This window comes from Elephas maximus, chromosome 9, assembly GCF_024166365.1.
Source record: "Elephas maximus indicus isolate mEleMax1 chromosome 9, mEleMax1 primary haplotype, whole genome shotgun sequence".
NCBI classification, from domain to species: Eukaryota; Metazoa; Chordata; class Mammalia; order Proboscidea; family Elephantidae; genus Elephas; species Elephas maximus.
In genome coordinates, this window is record NC_064827.1 from 101,100,220 (window position 1) to 101,119,784 (window position 19,565).

At 36.0% G+C, this 19,565-nt stretch overlaps 1 protein-coding gene across 4 annotated transcripts in view; it reads right to left on the bottom strand.

Moving 5' to 3' along the window:
* Positions 1-19,565, bottom strand: part of GKAP1 (G kinase anchoring protein 1) — a 90,692-nt gene that overhangs the window by 46,288 nt on the left and 24,839 nt on the right. For all 4 annotated transcript variants that reach the window (XM_049895746.1, XM_049895742.1, XM_049895745.1 and 1 more), the window contains exons 4-6: positions 18,532-18,675; positions 5,895-5,972; positions 1,735-1,858 (exon numbers count right to left, since the gene is read on the bottom strand). In XM_049895746.1, coding sequence (XP_049751703.1) covers positions 1,735-1,858; positions 5,895-5,972; positions 18,532-18,675 — 346 coding nt within the window. The remainder of the gene's footprint in view (positions 1-1,734; positions 1,859-5,894; positions 5,973-18,531; positions 18,676-19,565) is intronic.

Sequence of the window (19,565 nt, forward strand, 5' to 3'; positions counted from 1 at the left end):
TCAAAGGTAAAATAATAATTTGTGACCTTTAAAACCGCTAGCTTTTTTTTTTATTTTAAAAAATATACATCATAGTAATCTGATACTATAAAAATTTTAAAAATTGATGTATATATATAGAACGAATACAAAAAAAGAACCTGTGATAATTAAATATATCTAGACAAAACAAATTGCTGACTTAGTAACAACAAGCATTACTAAAAAGGGATTACTGAGGGCAGGATAAACACAAGGAAAACATAAGGGAATCTACACATATCCAAGGATGACCTAAAGCACAAATAAGAGGCAAGTGCTCATATTTAAATGGGAAATGATCGGGGTATCTAATGCTTCTTGTGTACAACAGAAATTTCCCACTCTTAAAGACTAAAAATAATGCCAAAATCACAAGTTGTGTAGCTTCCCTTTAACAGTTATCACATTGATGTCTTTCTCAGTGTATCCAATCAATTTACATAGTACTTAATAAATTAAACATATGGAAAATAGTTTTAAAAAGCATTCTTTCCATGGTTATTTCTGCCTAGTCTTTAATGAAATAAATTTCTCAAATAAAATCTTTCTCACTAACCTTGAAAATTTTATTTTAACATGCATATGGTTCTTTTAATCCCAAAGCAAAACAACTTAATAAGAGAGGCAGATTATAGGAGAAACTCTTGACTCTCAAATGAAAGCAACATAACCCTCTAAATGTATTCCTCACTTCACCAAATGGTGTGTTTCTGAAAACAAAAGTATTTAGATTTTTTTAAGATTACTGCTGTGGTATTATTAATCCTCACAGAACAAATGCCCAATGTAAGGCTAAATTCATATGAATCAAACATATCGCTTTGTCAATGAACAGATAGCTCTTCATTTGGTCAGCAATTATTCTGATGGTATAGGTGCAATGCTGTTGAATAAAATTTTCTGTGATCATCACAATGTTCTATGTGCTGGAGTATATGGAAGCTACTTGTCATATGTGGCTACTGAGCACTTGAAAGGTGGCTAATGCAACTGAGGAACTAAATTGTTTATTTTAGCCAATTTTAATTAACTTATATTTAAATTGTCACACGAGACACACATGAATAGTGGTTATCATATTAGACACCGGAGGTTTAGGGTTTTTACCATTTCCTGCATTAAACAGTAACATGTCTTAAAAATAATAATAATGTGCTTTGGTCTGTCTTCAAAAGTTTGATGGATGATATAATTTCTTTGTCTTCTCTGTTCAATTAAAAACACAAATGATATTATAAACAGTTTTCCAGTAATATGCTTCATTCTAAAATTTATATTTTAATTTTCTAAGATGAAATTGCAAATAACCTGAAGAGGATGACCAACAACAGATGAAATCTGAAGATACTATCCTTGGACTAGTGTAAGTGAAATCACTTCATGTATAAGGACAATAGTGTGTTTCAAGATAACTCCAAAACTATGAATGTCAGTTTTTACTTTCAGTGAGTTTTAGAAAAGAAACTCCGAATACAAAAAGATAAATTCTTACTCAAGTTTTATGGGCTTCTAATTACTGATTTTTAAATTACTTTAATCCTCAAATGGTTTATTTCCAAACAAGTTCACATTTTTTTATATTCTAAATAACATATCAGTGAAACAACTTTCCCTTATTTTTAAAAATTAGAAAGGTTACTTACGACTTAAATCATAGAACAAACACAGAGCCTTAGAATACTTCTAGCATAATATATTTCACACATACATTACCTTCAGATTGAAAATCTTTTAGTGATACTGTGAGAGGTTTGTCTTTTCCCTGCTGATTCTTTTTTTTATCTTTTTTATTCATACCCTTTGACTGAGCTGAAGCATATTCAGAATTTTCATATTCCTGAAAGGAATTACCAACAATAATTAAGCTTAGTTAACATTAGTAACATCAGTCCGTTAACAGCTAATACATTTCTTAAAGTTCTGTTTTTTTAAGAATAAAAAGTAAATACTAAAAAATCTAACCTTAAGCTAGCCAAAGTATACCTGTTTGTTTATATACTCAATCCCATGCGTATTATACATTATAATAAAAACAAAAATTCATACCTTGGCCTATAACCCCCTTCTAGTGACCACCTTTTTTTTTCTTCTCCTTCCTTTCCGGACCAAACTTAAGACAATAACCTACAGCCAATTTCTTCTCTCATTTAATTTCTCATCCTACTGAAATCTGGCTTCTGCCATTCTCTTGACACTAAAGTCAAGGTCAACCTCCTCCAAATTGCCAAATGTTATAGGTATTAAAGCATCACCTGATTTTGTCATTCATTTCTGACTACTTCTCTGTCTCCTGCACTGGCTTCTCTTCCCTAATCCTCTTCTTAAAAATGTAGTTGATGTTAGCCATTATTCCTTTTTTAACCTATTTTTCTTAATGCTTTATACCTACCTATATCTGGATGACTTCTGTATGTATGGACGACTCATCTGGAATGTTTAATAAGCATCTCCAAGCTAACTATGATATCCTTCCATCTCACCCACTCTGCCTTCCCCACTTTATAGTAATTACCTTGTTTATTGCCACTATCATTTACACAAATGCCCCCACTAAAAACTTTACAGTCATCTTTGCCTATTCTTGCTACACACTCTATATCCAAATTAGTCACTAAGTCCTGTTGATTTTATCTCCTAAAGATCTCTTCAATCTATTCTCTTTTCTTTGTATCCTCTGTAATTTCTCTAGCTTCTTTTGCTTGGACACTGCAACAGTTTCTAATTTTAGCCCCTCGATCCATCTTCTACACTGCTACAGCACAAGTTCCTAAAATGAAAATCTGAAATCAATGTAAAAGTTAAAAATACTCAGTAGCTGTCTGACAACAGATATGTAAAACTCAATCTCTTTAGCCTGGTGTATATATATTAAAAAAAAAAACCAAACCCATTGCCGTAGTCAATTCCGACTCATAGCGAACCTAACAGACAGAATACAACTACCCCTTAAGGTTTCCAAGGAGCGCCTGGTGGATTCAAACTGCTGACCTTTTGGTTAGGAACCACAGCTAGTATACAAAATTCTTTATATCCTATCCTTCTGACTATTACCTCCAGTGACTCTAGGTTCCTAAATTATAGTTTTTCAAATACACTATACTTTCATATGTACATGTTTTGAACACTTGCTAGTCCTTGCCTGGGAATGTCTGCTTTCCTATTGTCTACCTGGTGAACTTGTAACTGATCTATTAAGACTCCTCTTTAACAATTCTTTTCTAAAACCCACTGCCATCAAAGGCACAGAAAATGCTATTTTTCTGTATTCCCAACTGCACTGAGGACATTCATCTCTCAAGAATACATATGTATGTCTCCCTCCTCTAAACTCTTGGGATGGGACCATGTCTTTATCTTTGTATTCTGTGCGCCTAGCATATTTTGGGTATTCAAATATATTTGATGAACGAGTTTTAGAACAGAATAGAAAATGCCATCCCAAACTTTAGTTAGCAATTATAAAATTCTTTAGGTTAGAAAATAATGGTTATTTTACCGGACTACTGATTTAACTCAATGACTGTATCAAACTAGCCATAGCATACAAGGAATCCCTCAGTTCTCTGACAGTCTTTATTGCCTGATAAAACCAGTATTTTGGGGTACCAGGCCTATAACTCTGCTAAGAAAACTGGCTGGGAGCATGATATCCTTTTTTTTTTTTTTTTAAATAACATTTTATCGTGTTTTCAGTAAAGGTTTGTTACACAGAAAATTAGTTTCCCGTTTAATACTTTCTACACAAATTTGCTCAGTGACACTGGTTACATTTTCACAATGTGTTAACACTCTTATTATTTCTGTTCTGGTTGTTCCATTTCGAAAACCATAGGGTTTTCTTTTAATAATTTATTTTTTGTTGTTGTTGCTGTTGAGAATATACACAGCAAAAACATACACCTTCAAGTTTCTACATGGACAATTCAGTGACACTGATTACACTCTTCAAGTTGTGCAACTATTTTCACCTACCTTTTCTGAGTTGTTTCTCCCCATTAATATAAACTCACTGCCCCCTAAGGTTCCTATCTAATCTTCTGAGTTGCTGTTGTCAATTTGATCCTATACAGACAGATCTTAAAAGAACATAATGCTCAAGGAAGACATTGTTTAATACCTACAACATTTGGCAATTTGGAGGAGGTTGACCTTAACTTTAGTGTCAAGAGACTGGCAGAAGCCAGATTTCAGTAGGATGAGACTGAGAGAAGAAATTGGCTGTAGGTTATTGTCTTAAGTTTGGTCCGGAAAGGAAGGAGAAGAAAAAGAAGGTGGTCACTAGAAGGGGGTTACAGGCCAAGGCATGAATTTTTGTTTTTATTATAATATGCATGGGATTGAGTGTATAAACACTTTATACACTAGAAAGAAAAAAAATTTTTTTTTTTTTTTACACTAGTTGAGCTAAATTATTTGGTTTTAAGAAGACTTCGAGGGATATTTTTGGTTTAAGGTTTAAAGATTATCTCAGGGCAACAGTTTTGAGGGTTTATCCAGCCTCCATGGCTTCGTAAAGTCTACAGTACGTGAGAATTTTAAATTCCGTTCTGCATTTACCCCCTTTTTGATCAAAATTCTTCTATGGAGTCTTTGATCAAAATGTTCAGTAACAGTTGCCAGACACCATCCAGTTCCGGTCTTATAGCAAAGGAGGCAGTTGTTCATGGAGGCAATTAGGCACATACTCCATTTTATCTTCCCATTCCTGACTCTTCTCCTTCCTCTGTTGGGAGTATGTTATTTTATCAACCTCATCTACTCTATTCCTCCTTTATGGATAAGGCTAATCCTTTTAACTTTATTATCTACACATACACCTCACAACGCATCATTATTGCAACATAATATTCCATTTGCTAAATTTTATCTACTATTTGAGCAAGACAGGAGCTGTCCAGTGTAACCTGAAAGTCCGTTTAAATGATTAAATCATAGCAAAGCTAGATGTATCCATTTTTGTAACTGCCTGACGGGTGTCTAAAGGGGTAAGTAACATTCCTGATCATTTAGAATAACAGATAATAGGGATGTGGAAAATAGAAATAACATATACAATACACAAAGTTCATTTTGCCTGCAACTTTTGTCCTTTTCCCAAACTTTAATTAAGTATCAAAATCATCTACTGTGAGTTTTATTTCCTCTTTTCCTTTCATCTTGAATGAAGGAGCTAAAGGCCCTTAACTGTGACCAGTGACCACAATCAATCAATCACTGAGTCATCACAAGCAAGAATAAATTTTACAGGCAAAACATCTCATTAAGTGTAAAGGGCTACATTTTTAAATGATAAGAAAATAATAAATGCTCACACAATTTAAATACAGAAACCAATACTAGGTTTTACTTAAATGTTCCTACGGCCGCAAACTACAGAATGCCATTTCAGCACACAGTCCAATATTGAGGCTCAGTGACAAATACTGAATTTTACTGGGCCAAAATATTAGAAACGGCCTCCCATTTACTTTAGCTAAGTGCTGTGGTCTCTTGACCACAGGGTCTCTTGAGGAATGTTCCTAGGCTACAACACCCATACTTACTTAAATTTTTAAATCTAGTTATTTCCTATGTTCATTTAAAGTAAGTTAAAATAAATCGTCTGCTGTGAATTTCATTTCCTCTCCTTCCATTCGTTTTGGGTGGAAGAATTTCTTAATTAAACACTCCAAATTACCAGACAAAACTTAGTCCACGTGCTCCTGTTGTCTCTCAAGATTTGAGGACTCTTATTTTAAAAACATTTTGATATTATTTTATTAAAATGATGAGTTTTTAGGACAAACTTTAAAACTTTTATCTAAAATTCAGGAAAAACCTAACCTTTGACTACTTAAACTTCTAAAATGTCCAATCAATAAATGTGTAAATACCTTTTTGTGCTCTTCATATTCTAGTTTACTCAGCAACAATGCCTTCTCAAGATCTGCTTCAAACATTTCAGATGTCAGCTAAAAAAAAACAAAAAAGTTTCACAATAAACAGATAATAACATTAATTATACCGCACAAGCAAAATAACCATGACAATATATACAGGAAAAGGAAACAAATACATTAAAAAATAACATCAGTAATCTCTAAAGTTATCTATCTACGCCAAACTAGAGAACCCTGTATATTACAGAAGATATCAAATCAAAAACTTCCAATTTTGAGATTTCAATTTCTCCCTTCATTGTCAATTATTTGTTATATATTACATAACCTTGCTTTTTCACTTTAATAAAAGAAAAAACCTTGCATTTAAATAAAAAGATACTCTAGGAGATGTCAGAGACAGCATCCAGTTTTATAACAGTGATTATTACTCAAAAAATGCAAGAACACAATGGAAAAGAATAATAAGCATTATTAAATATGTTATACCATTTCCATAATACATAATAAACCATAGGTATGGAACCTTTAAATATGATGACCAAACTTCCTGGTTTATACCTGATGTTACAACATAATTACTTACAATGTGTCCTTTTACCCTCAAAACGATAAACTATATGGTTGCCCTATTTTTAAATAATCTAGTTCTATTAAAAAACTGCATTTTTGAAACCCGTATCTGTTGGTTCCTCTTTCTCATCACCCACCTCATTTTAACTTATTCCAATATAGCTTCCACCACCCTCCAATCAAATTACTCTCCAAGAATTACATTTCCTAACCACCAGATAAAATTGCTGCAGTAGTTGGATAGGACTTTGGGTTGTCTATTATTGGGGATGAGGTTAGTAGTTTACTTGCAGCTGAATACAGAACACTGATAACATGACAGGAATAAACATTCTGGAATTGTGTACATTTATGTGTCCACCTATATGTACCAGATGACAAAAATATAAATTTAGTGGACATCTGTTTTTGTCTATTCAGAATCCTTCATTTATTTATTTATTTTTTTTTCAATGCCTAGGATTTTTTTTTTTTTCAAGTGTCCACCTGATTTAATTAGCTCACTCTTCTCATTTATTCTTTTGAGTAACTACATTTTATTTCAATGTTCTAGGATTCTGGCAGGACTGCCAACATATAACACTGTACCCCATTCACCACTGTACCCAGACATGCATCCAAGCTACCATCACCAACAACAAGGTGTGGGGCAAGTGAGCCAACTTTTTTTTGCTCTCCCAAGAATTAAATTTAGAAAGAAAACACAAAGGAGTACTCAATCACCTGATGATACCTCTGCAAAAGTGAAGTCTACTAGTTCTGGCCTCTGTGCCCCAGAAATGCCTAGTCCCTATCTCTCCCAAGGCCTAGTTGTTTAGTTCTTAATTCTAAGCTGTGAATCACTCAGTATCCTTCCAACAAATGATTTTTGCCTAAGTTTCTTGAGCTCAGTTTCTGTTACTTAACTATGACAAAAACCAACTCCAAAAATGGGTGATCTACTTCAAAGCGATACCTTGAAAACTAGAAAAATGTTAGTACTGGACACCATAAACTAAACTTTATTCCTAACCAAAGTCATTTCTCTGGAACCATCTCGTCTAATTCTATATTGACATAGTAGAAAAAGAGAAAAAAAGATAAAGTTTACCACAGAAAAACATCAGTTTAACTCAGAGAAAAACTAAAACTAGAATTAAAATAGTAAATAGTGCAGCAAACTAGGGTATATAACACTTGAAAATCTGATTAACCCCAGAGTAAACTGTGCATATTTTATAAATAATTGAAAAGAGTTAAAAAATTAATCCAATCTGAATTAGTAATGAGCAGGAAAAAATAATAAACCTTTTAGATAACTAAGCTTTTAGATAATTTACTATATAAATGAGTATTCAAAAACAGGCAATATACAGTTATAAGGTTAAAAAAATTGAAATCATGTCAGTGTTACACAAAAAGAAAGTTTAAGTCACCAATTTCCCTACCTAAACTCAAAGCAAACTGAGTCCAATGTTTCTTTATAATTAAAAACTAGTCATCCTAACACAGGGAAAGTCAACAAAACTACTTAAACTTATTCTGAACAAAGTTCAGTATACCACTAAACTTTTAATTCACATTAATGACAATTTAATATTTTTTGAAAGGGCATTTTAAATTATTGCCAATATGTCACATATTCTGACTGATGCTCCAAAAAGAAGTTACTGGGCAAGAGAATTGGTTAGGAAGTTGAGTCTTGCAAAATGTCATTATTCTTCTTTATGCTGTTACAGAACTTGAATATTAAGGTAGCTAATTTTAATACCATGGTAAAAATTGAATGAAACGAAACTTCTAAGGTAAAAATTATGGCTCTCCTCAGCATTTCATTTTTCTAACTATAGCAGTTTAGAACATATCTATCTTTGAAATATTAATACAAGCTAGTATACAAGGAAATACAAAGAGACAAAGATGACTTAAGTTTCAATTTAAACCTTCGAAAACTAGAAAAAAATCTTCCCCAAAATGTCACTGTATGATCAACCTATCAAGAAAGATTTGTTGGGAGCCTTCTATGTGCTGTGCCCTGCCTGTGGGGTTTAAAGAAGCAGCTTTTTTCCTCAAAGAATTTCTACTCCAGCTGGGGACACAAGACTAACACATATGAGCTACAGGAATAGAATAAGACATAAAAGTTGAGGAAAAAAGAGACAAATAGAATTCAGAGAGGCATACAGAAAGAAATGAATTTAAGCTGATCCCAAAAAAGGTATGGATATAATTTGGATAGGTAGAAGAGGAACAGAAGAATTCCAGAAAAAAGAGCCATATGAATAAGGATACGGTATTAAGAATACATATATTATGGGATACCAAGGAAAGCCAGGTGAATTTTACACAAGAAGGAGATTTGGAAAAAACATTGGCTTTGGGAGATCATGGAAATGGATAATTTAAATTTCTATTCCATGCATGCTAGCTGTGACCTTGGGCAACTTAAGTAACTTCTGCATGCCTTGGTTTCCTCACATATGTAAAAAGAAAACAGGAATGCCAACATTGCATGTAGGTCTGAGGACTTAAAAAGCACGTGTAAAATACCTAGGACAGTCTCTGCCTGGCAAAACAGCAGTAATGAGACACAGAGTAAATGAGAACTCCCTTCCACTATGTTAGAGAACAGTGGAAAATAAGCTTGTTTAGGTAGGGTAGAAATAGTGTCTACTCCTTAAAAATTAGGAACTTGGGGCAGCTGAAAAAGGAATAACGATTTATGTGTAAGAAATAAATTGGAATATTAAAATAATGAGAAACTAGAACCCACATGACTGGCTAAGCCACTGTAATCTCAGTCAGGAACCTGGACCAGAAAGTAGCAGTGCATAAAATAATGAAGGCTACATCTTATAAAACACTGGTCAAGCTTTGAAACACTGACTGAATATGAGGTATGAAAGAAGAATGAACCAAAGATAAGATTTTTGACCCTAGATAAAGGGATAATGGTAGCACAGAGGCTAAAACATCAGGAAAGAGAAAGGAAACATGATTCTGAATTCTCTAAACATATCTTAGGACTGCTATAAATACAGTATATATATTCAGAGTTCCTCACAGTCATTTTCCTTGGACCTACAGGTGAAGGAAAGGAAAAAAATAAGTAGTTGGCACTCAAAAATGCCTACAGAATTGAAGAAGATACTTACATGTACCCAAGATGGAGTACTTCAGACCCACTTTCTACTGGCTTCCTTCATTGCCTCCTACTCCCCAACTATCAGTAAAACATTTTTTTTTTCTACTTAAGCAAACCTATAGCTCAAGAGTTTGTGATCAATTAAGGACTATGATGGACTAATGAAAAACCTGTAAGGGTAATAAATATTTTGGAACTAGACATAAAAAATTTTAGTAACTAGGTAGCATAACGGTTTTATTCATCTTAAATCCAAGCAAAGCAAATTCCAAATGAAAAGAGTTTGGCATCATGGAAACATGGGTATTGTAAAACAACAGAGTACCACTCTGAAGACATCTGTCCAAACACTCGCAGCCAACCGATTAGCCACAGCAGTGTCTTGCGATCTACTAACCCAGTGTTTTTCAAAGAATGTACCATATATCTTTCGCTAATTTGGAAGGCATAATTATTTTGCCAAAAATCCTGATATTCTTATTGAACATTATGATTTTAAAGGTTGTTAAAGCTCTACAAAAATTGCATCTATGTGTTCACACTAATCATTGGTTCAGTTCATCTCAGCTAATATATTTTCATATCTTTTGAGTATTGTTTACACTTATTAACTCTGCATTTTTGTTACGTATTTTATTTATCTCCAAGTAATAAATATGATTCAATTGTTCACTAAAGAATTTAAAGTAGTAATGAGAATAGAACTAGGAATGTGACTCATAAAAACATTATAAACTTAAAAATGAACAGAACTCTAACACAGTGAATATAGAATGTAAGTCTGTGTTTAAGATAAATGTGATCCCACATACGTCTGGGGTCTTAAAAGCTGATAAGCAGCCATCTAAGATGCATCAAATGATCCCAACCCACCTGGAGCAAAGTAGAATGAAGAACACCAAAGAGTCAAGGAAAAAATTAGCCTAAGAGACAGAAAGAGCCACATAAACCAGAGACTCCATCAGTCTGAGGCCAGAACTAGACAGTGCCTGGCTACCACCAATGGCTGCCCTGACAGGGAACACAAAAGACAGTCCTTGACAGAGCAGGCAAGAAGTAAGGCGCAGAACCCAAATTCTAGTAAAAAGATCAGACTTAATGGTCTGAGACTAGAGGAACCCCAGAAGACATGGACCCCGGACTGTTAACCCAGAACTAAAACGATTCCTGAAGCCAACTCTTCAGACAAAGACTAGACTGTAAGATATAGAACGATCCTTGTGAAGAATGTGCTTCTTCAAGTAGATACACGGGACTAAATGGGCAGCTCCTGTCCGGAGAGGAGGTGAGAAGGCAAAGGGACAGGAGCTGGTTGAGTGGACACAGGAAATCCAGGTTGAAAAGGAGGAGCCTGCTGTCACATTACAGAGAGCGCAACTAGGGTCACTTAGCAATCTATGTATAAATTTTTGTATGAGAAACTAACTTGAGCTGTAAACTTTCACCTAAAGCATGATAAAAAAAAAAAAAAAGTGATGCCACGTAAGCCGCTGAAAAGAAAAAAATTTAAGTAGAAAATTAAAATAGGTATTTCAAATTCTGATTTATGGAGTCACCATTCATCTGTTTGCTCCTAGCTTCATCTGCTATGAAACCTTGTTGGACCAGTGGCCTAAGGACGTGACAGTTTTTATATCACTTCCATACAAAGCACAGTGACCTTTTTTAAGTCTTTCAAGAACAAGTACTAAGGAATGCTTTCCAGCACAAAACAGATGAATTTTGTTGCTAAAGAAAGTAAAGAGCCAAAAATCACAGACGATTTATTCGAATTTTCACTCCTTATAGGGAAACAAGGTAGAAGTCAATCTATTGCCAAAGGACTTATTGTATCGGTCACAAAGTTAATGACAAACATCATACTCACAAAAGCAGCATAACGTGCTACTGGCAAAGTTTCTTTATCAAATGGACTTGAGGATGCCAAATGAAAGAACAATTAATATCATGCATCCGCTAGCAGATATTTCACTTCAAAGTTGCACAAAACCAGTGATGTGTGGAGTATGAATCAATACAGTAAGAGGAAGAAATACATAATAAAATTTAGTCTGTTTTTCACCGAAAACCGATGAAAAGAGATTTTTCTATTCAGTTAATTATTTTTGAATCAAGATGTAGATTTAAAAAAGGTTCACTGGAATGAGTAACATCAATGCACTTCAGCTGCTAACGAAAAGTTCAGCAGTTCAAATCCACCAGATGCTCCCTGGAAACTCTACTGGGCAGTTCTACTATGTCGTATAGGGTAGCTATGACTCAGAATCGACTCGACGGCAGTGGGTTTGATTTTTTTGGTTTGGTAATAATGCAGTAAATATCATCTCTATAATTTCTGGTAGCTTAGGTGGCACAGGAAACTCTGGTGGTGTAGTGGTTAAGAGCTACAGCTGCTAACCAAAAGATCGGCAGTTTGAATCGACCAGGCGCTCCTTGGAAACTCTATGGGGCAGTTCTACCCTGTCCTATAGGGTCGCCATGAGTTGGAATTGACTCCACGTCAGTGGGTTTTTTCGTTTAGGTGGCATAATTCAGCAAAATATATAGTATCGCTAAGAGTTGAATCTATCTTTTCAGGATCAACGTATCCGTTAATGTTGAGTAAAAAATTACAAGATCAAACTATTGTTCAGAAAGATTGCCCCAATTGGTCTTTATCTTTTAATGAATAAGTCCAACTATTTGTATTTATTGACAAAACAAATTATTTGTCTATTACCCTTTTCTATACCTTGTTTCAAAGGCTTCCTTGCAATTTCCTTTGCTTTTTATTTTTTGCTATATGAAGTCATTTCTATTAAGTAGTTATCTTTAAATTTTTTTTAATTGTACTTAGAACTATTCTATCAACATGAAAATTTTAAAAATACTTAGTACTCCTCTGATTTATTCCCTTCTTCCTAATTTTTGTATTCATAGATAGGGATTTCATTTCACATTCAATTCTTCAAATGGGTTATGTTCTCTTTAATAACTACATGTACAAACACTAGTTAATTCTATACTGAACTAGCTTCAAGGCTCACCACTAGTACCTTCCAATCACTGTGCTCTTTATTTGGATTTACCTTTTGTGATGGTTAGTTTTATGTGTTAAGTTGGGCTGGCTACAATTCCCAGTGGTTTGGCCAGACACCGGACTAGTTGCTGTTCCTTAGTGTAGTGTAGTATAATATAATATAATATAATCAATCACCTCCCACAATGTGATCTGATGTGATCAACCTATCAACTGAAAGGGGAGTTTTCTTAGCAGTGTAGTCTGCCTTCAGAATATAAATAGATATTCTGGCAGGGCTCTCTCTTTTGACCCTGCACTCTCGTTACCTGATCTATGGATCTTGGGACTTAAGCCTGCAGAAGTCTCTGACATGCTGCCTAGAATTTGAACCTGGCAGCCACACAACTGTGTGAGCCAATCCTTTGAAGTAAATCAATCTCAATCTCCATTCACATCTATCTGTGGATCTCTCCCTCTCTCTGTCTCCATATATATATACATATACTCATGTGTGTGTACGTGTGTGTGTATGTATATACATGGAAACCCTGGTAGCATAATGGTTAAGTGCTACGGCTGCTAATCAAAAGGTCAGCAGTTTAAATCCACCAGGCACTCCTTGGAAACACTATGGGGCAGTTCTACAGGGTCACTATGAGTTGGAATTGACTCGACAGCAATGGGTTTGGTTTTTGGTTTTACGTATATATATAAGCATATACGTATCACTGGTTCTGTTCCTCTAAACAACCCAAACTAAGACACTGGCAGGAACACATCTCAGAAAATTTGTAGAAAGCGTAATGTTGTTATGCTTTCTAAGACCTCATATTTCTAAGAACGTGTTTCTCTCACAAATGCTTGGGTGTGGAATTCTGGCATTTCAAGTGGCTAGCCTGAGTTTGGCTGCTAACCGAAAGGTTGGCGGTCCAAACCCACCAGCCAATCAACAGGAGAAAGATGTGGTAGTCTACTTCAGTAAACATTTACAGCCTTAGAAACGCTATGGGGCACTTTTACTCTGTCCACAGAGTCACCATGAGTCAGAATCAATTGGATGGCAACAGATTTTGGTTTTTTTTGTTTGTTTGTTTCATAGGCAACCTGTTTTCTACTGTGCATACATTCACAGTATTACTTCCTTACTCCTTACTAAAATTAAAAACTTTTAAAAACAGTTAAAGCTGGCTTCAATTCTTTCAAGCTCAGATGCCAATCTTTAGGAAAAATTTTATCAACATTATCTTTGCTAGTTGCCTCTGTTCTATTTGTCTCAGAGACATGAATTACGCTTCTGTTGGATTTCAGTTCAGTGTTTCATATCTACCATGTGGATTTTATCTGCAAAATTTATATCAAATTTTCCTTCAAACAAGCGACTCAATTTTCTTCAGGATATATACTGCTCTTTGGTCCTTCTAATGAAGTTTTTTAAAATTCTGCTAAGATTTTTTTTCCTTATTATTCTTTAAATTCATCCAGCTCCCTCTTAATTTCAGTCTCTCAGCCACTTTTCCACCTCAGTCTATTGTCTAATTTCACCTTGATATATAACATTACTATCCCCTTAACTTTTACAAAATGTTCTAGCCCCTTAATTTTTATTAAAGCACAAAGTAGATGCTGCTTAAAATTAAATTCCGCTCCCCGTGGCAAACCTTGCTTCTTGTCTATTTTTTTTTTCAAATTTCGCTTTTACTCTGGATACTGCGATGTTCTTTTTCTTGTATATGGCAGAAACCCCTTCAGCTAATATGAGATCAAGTAAGGTCCCGTGTTTGCTTGTAAGTAGGTGAAGTGGATGCAGCACTGAAAGTGCTCACTCATCTATGCCAAGAAATCCAGAAGACAGCTACCTGGCCAACCAACTGGAAGAGATCCATATTTATGCCTATTTTGAAGAAAGGTGACCCAACCAAATGCAGTCATTATTGAACAATACCAATATCACACGCAAGTAAAATTTTGCTGAAGATCATTCAAAAGCGGCTGTAGCAGTGTATCAACAGAGAACTGCCAGACGTTCAAGCCAGATTTAGAAGAGGACGTGGAATGAGGGATATCACTGCTGATGTCAGGTGGCTCCTGGCTGAAAGCAGAGGATACCAGAAGGACGTTTACCTGCGTTTTATTGGCTATGAAAAGGCATTTGACTGTGTGGATCATAACAAATTATGGATAACATTGCAAAGAATGAGAATTCTAGAATACTTCATTATACTCATGAGGAACCTGTACACAGATCAAGAGGTAGTTGTGTGAACAAGGGGCTACTGCATGGTTTGAAGTCAGGAAGTATCCTTTCACCATACTTATTCAATCTGTATGCTGAGCAAATAACCTGAGAAGGTAGACAATATGAAGAAGAATGGGATAGACATCAGGATTGGAGGAAGGCTCATTAACAACCTGTGTTATGCAGATGACGCAACGTTGCTTGCTGAAAACAAAGAGGACTTGAAGCACTTACTGAAGGACGATCAGACCACAGCCTTCAGTATGGATTATACCTCAACATAAAGAAAACAAAAATCTTCACAACTGGACCAATAAGCAACATCATGATAAATGAGGAAAAGACTGAAGTTGTCAAGGATTTCCTTTTACTCGAGTCCACAATCAATAACCCATGAAAGCGGCAGACAAGAAATCAAAAGATACACTGGGCCAATCTGCTCCAAGGGACCTCTTTAAAGTGTTTAAAAAAAAAAAAAAAAAGGCAAACATGTCCCACAGAAGACTAAGGTGTGCCTGACCCAAGCTATGGTGAAAGCTCAATGACAAATAAGGCAGATCGAAGAAGAATTGATGCCTTTGAATCGTGGTGTTGGCGAAAAATGATGAATACACTGTGGACTGCCAAAAGAACGAACAAATCTGTCTTGGAAGAAGTGCAACCAGAAAGCTCCTTAGAAGGATGGCAAGACTATGTCTCACATACTTTGGACAAACAATCAGGAGGGGTCAGTCCCTGGAGAAGGACATCACGCTTGGTGAAGTAGGGGGTCAGCAGAAAAGAGGAAGACTCTCAGTGAGACGGACTGAAACAGTGCCTTCGACAATGCACTCGGGTGTAACAACGATTGTGAGGATGGCACAGGACAGGGCAGTGTTTCCTTCTCTTGTACATAGGGTTGCTATGAGTCAGAACCAACTCCATGGCGCCTAAAAACAACAACAGGTGAAGTGGATGCATCTGGTTGTTATTCAATGCTGGCACCCAGATTTCAGGCTGAGGCATAGGTTGAGTAAATTTCTATTATCAATTTGGTGATTTAGGAATAGAAAACTTTGTTTTAGCATAATTTCTCTTATGTTTGAAATAAGCTGCCAAATAACAGGCAAACTTTCTATATCCAGCTTTTTGCCTCGGTCAGCGTCCGTACCTGGACTTGCTCATATTGCTGTTTCCCTACACTGTCAGGGGGAACACCCACCACACTGGGGGCTTTCTGCCTAGTAGAGTCTAACTACTTGAAATTATAAAAATGGCATGGTGGAGGATCTCTGCCCTCCTCTAACTTCACGGTGGCAGGGAGAGAGAATCATTATCGGCATCAACAGCCCAACGCTGACTGCGATGAGGTGGAAGTCCCGCATACCTCCACCCTCCAATCTTTCTACAAATCCTGACACCACCGTATTTTCTGCTGGGTTTGATAATTCGTTGCAATGGCCACACAGAACTCACAGACCATAATCAGAGTTATGGGTTTATTAAGGAAGTAACAGGGTACAACTCAGGATCAGAAACAACTCAGGATACAGTTCCTTGATCAGGACAGCCTCTTCTCAGCTATGTCAACAGACAGGCCGGTCCCTGGTTCTCATCCCCTCGGCCTGGCCTCTGCCCTGGTCAGGCAAGTGTTGCAAAGCTCTTCAGCTCTGCCAGTAAGTGCCTAGAAGAACCCCAATCCACCACTAAGCCTCAGCCCAAAGGCGCTTAGATCTCTTCTCCACGGGTTGGCAAGCCAAGTTCTACCAACAAGTGCCTGGAGGCACTCTACTCTGCCAGGAAGCCTCTGCACACACACAGCTCTCTCGCTCCATGGGTCAACACACCCACTGTAGCTACCCTGCTCCATGTGCTAGGAAGCTCAGTGGATCATCTCCTGCTGGTTTCCTAGTTCTGCTGCCTCCATTTCCTTGCTGCTGCTTCTTGCTGTCTCCAGGGATACAGCTCTCTCTCCTGGGTCTAGGAGGTTCTCAGTGCAAGGACCCTAGGTCCAAAGGATGCACTCCCCCTTCTCGCCTCTAGGATGGCTCATTTTAAGCTGACCAATCCCCTCGTTAGGATTCCATATACCTTATTTGCATGGTCCCACCTGCTCAAGGGTACCACCCACCTTATTTGCATTATTAGCAAGCTGTCCAATCCCCTTAGTGGGCCACAGTCACCGTATTTCCTTAGTCTTACTCAATCATTTGTTGAGAGTTACAAGACCACAGAGAGAGAGGCCATACAAAAGTGATTCATTACACCACAGGATTCTAATATTCCACACAGTAGTGGATTTCAAGTGGCATACTGTCGCTCTGTCCCAAGGTTTGCCCTTATCTCTTCCTTACCCTTCAGTGTGATTATCCCAGGAGCTATTCTACATCCTCTAACCTGGATTATTTTCCTGGAAGTGGGACTTCCAAACAAGGCACAGCTTCATAAGTGATCTATCAATAGTATATCCAGCAAAATTTCTCAAAGTTCCTGGATCTTGGATGGCATCCTTATGTAGGTCAGGGCTAAGTCACATACTTCCTTTTCATAATCACGTAGTCATTTTGATAGCAATCAGTGGGGATAGAAGGACTGGTAATCAGGTATCTGTGCTCAAGTCCCATGAAATTTATTTTGGTGCAAATTTTAGTGTTTATTAGTTTTCCAATGCTCTTAGGGTCACTGGGAGAAAATGTCTCTGGTGAAGACACTGGTAAATTCTGTCACTGTCTGAACAGTATAACATTTAGACTTGTAAAAGACCAACATCACTTCAAACCAGAAGAATTCATCATAATAAATGCTGTAGAAGGAAAAAGAGTCAAACTCTCCCAGAAATAGAACAAAATGACTTAACCATGTTTCAGCACCTGGATTTCTGTATGGCTCTAGTGATAATTGGCACTCACATAATGGTGAGCCTGAGACACTGAAAAATCCTGAAGAAAAGTTGTAAGTAGTATAGTATAAGTATGTAGTTTAGTATAGTCCAACTCTTTGAAAATTGTGAAATAAGCCTGATAGGGGTAACCACTCTAGCAGACTAAACATCTGCCAGAACAATACCCATTCCAGATAGATCGAACGATAGTTTGATATGCAAACAAATAAATAACTATTCAATTCCTATACATTCAGCATCTTCTAGAGTACATTCTAGGCTCAGTATGTTATTTTCCTGGATACTATTAAAAAAAAAATTGATTGCTCTTAATAAATTATGTATTTTGTTTGGTTATTTATTTAATAGAGGTAGAAAAGAACAAGTCATCAAGTAAGTAAGCTAAAGAGACAAATGCCATAAACTATTTTACACCAAGGCTGAAAAATTTCCCCTTGTCTTTCTTTTTTAAGCAAACCTATTTCTGGGTATTTTTAATAAGAGCCCTCTGGCCTCACAAATGTGTTTGTTTGTTTTAACTTGAAATAATTGAATTCTGTTCCTCTACCTTCCCTAGCTTTTCCTCATTGTAAAAGGGCAAATGAATTAAAAACCTAAAAATAAATGCTTTCAATTACCAAAACTAATGTGCAATCTTCTTTCCTAGTAGACGAAAAAACAGAGCCTCTTGTTAAAAGCAGCAAATACATGTGCCTTAAGCCAATAAAAACTGCTCTGCAGAAATGGTGGTGACAAGGATTCTGATGCACTGCCATCTTAAAAATGCATAAACTCAATGAAAAACAAAACAAAATAATTTTATTTATTTAGCTGTACCTGCTCATCTCTTTGTCTCCACTCCTGCCAATTTTCTTCTCGTGAATCCTTCTGTACTGGGTTGGATGATGACAGCTCATGCTGAGTGTTACAAATGGCATGAGAGGATTTCTGGGGAATTTTCTTAAAAGCAAGATTTCTAAGCTAAAAAACAAACAAAAAATATGTATTAAATTTGGTTTACCATTTCTGTGATGATAATAATGATTTTTAGAAGTTAAAAAAATCCATAAATATTTTTATACTTTTGAATACTATTCCAAATATCTTTACGCTAACTCAAACAACTGAAATGAAGTTGGTGTTTGTGTTTTGTAATCCTTGTAGATTATTAATTTTTCCAGCATTTGAGATACTGTTGGTGGATGAATAGATGAAATGATTAATAAAGTGAGAATGGGTTATGCTGTATTATGCAACATTTTAATGATTCTCCTTGTCTAAAGGGGAGTTTACAGGAATAGAAAACAGAAAAACAACTGTGCATTTTAAAATGTAAAATATAGTCAAAAAGATTAAAGTTTAATTATTTAAAAATTAAAAATTTTAAGTACAACCTAAACAATTCTGGCAACTGCTATGTTAGTCCTGAAAAATACAGAGCCTAGTCCGCAAAACATAAAGGACTAAAACTCTACTGGCTGATCTACTGCCAACAATAAGAATAACCTGAAACAGTAGTTGAAACAACAGAGAAAAGTACGGAGAGACCTGAAAATAAGGAGCAACAATTCTGACTGATAATCACAATGTTGTTCCAAAAAAATAGGAGTGATGAGATATAAACCACTTTCAGCAGCTGGAGTGTTGTAAATCCTAACCTCTATGTCTGTGGTTATGATTCCAACTGGGAATGAGTTGCCTTTGTCATGTTAATGAAACAGAATTAGTGGAGAGTGTGTCTTGAGTCAATCAATCTCTTTTGAGACTTAAGAAAGTTTAAGCAAGCAAGAGGCAGAGATGGGGGAAGAGAGATGCCAAATCACAGGAAGATCACCCAACAGCAGCAGCTCAAAGAGACAAGGACTTTCCTC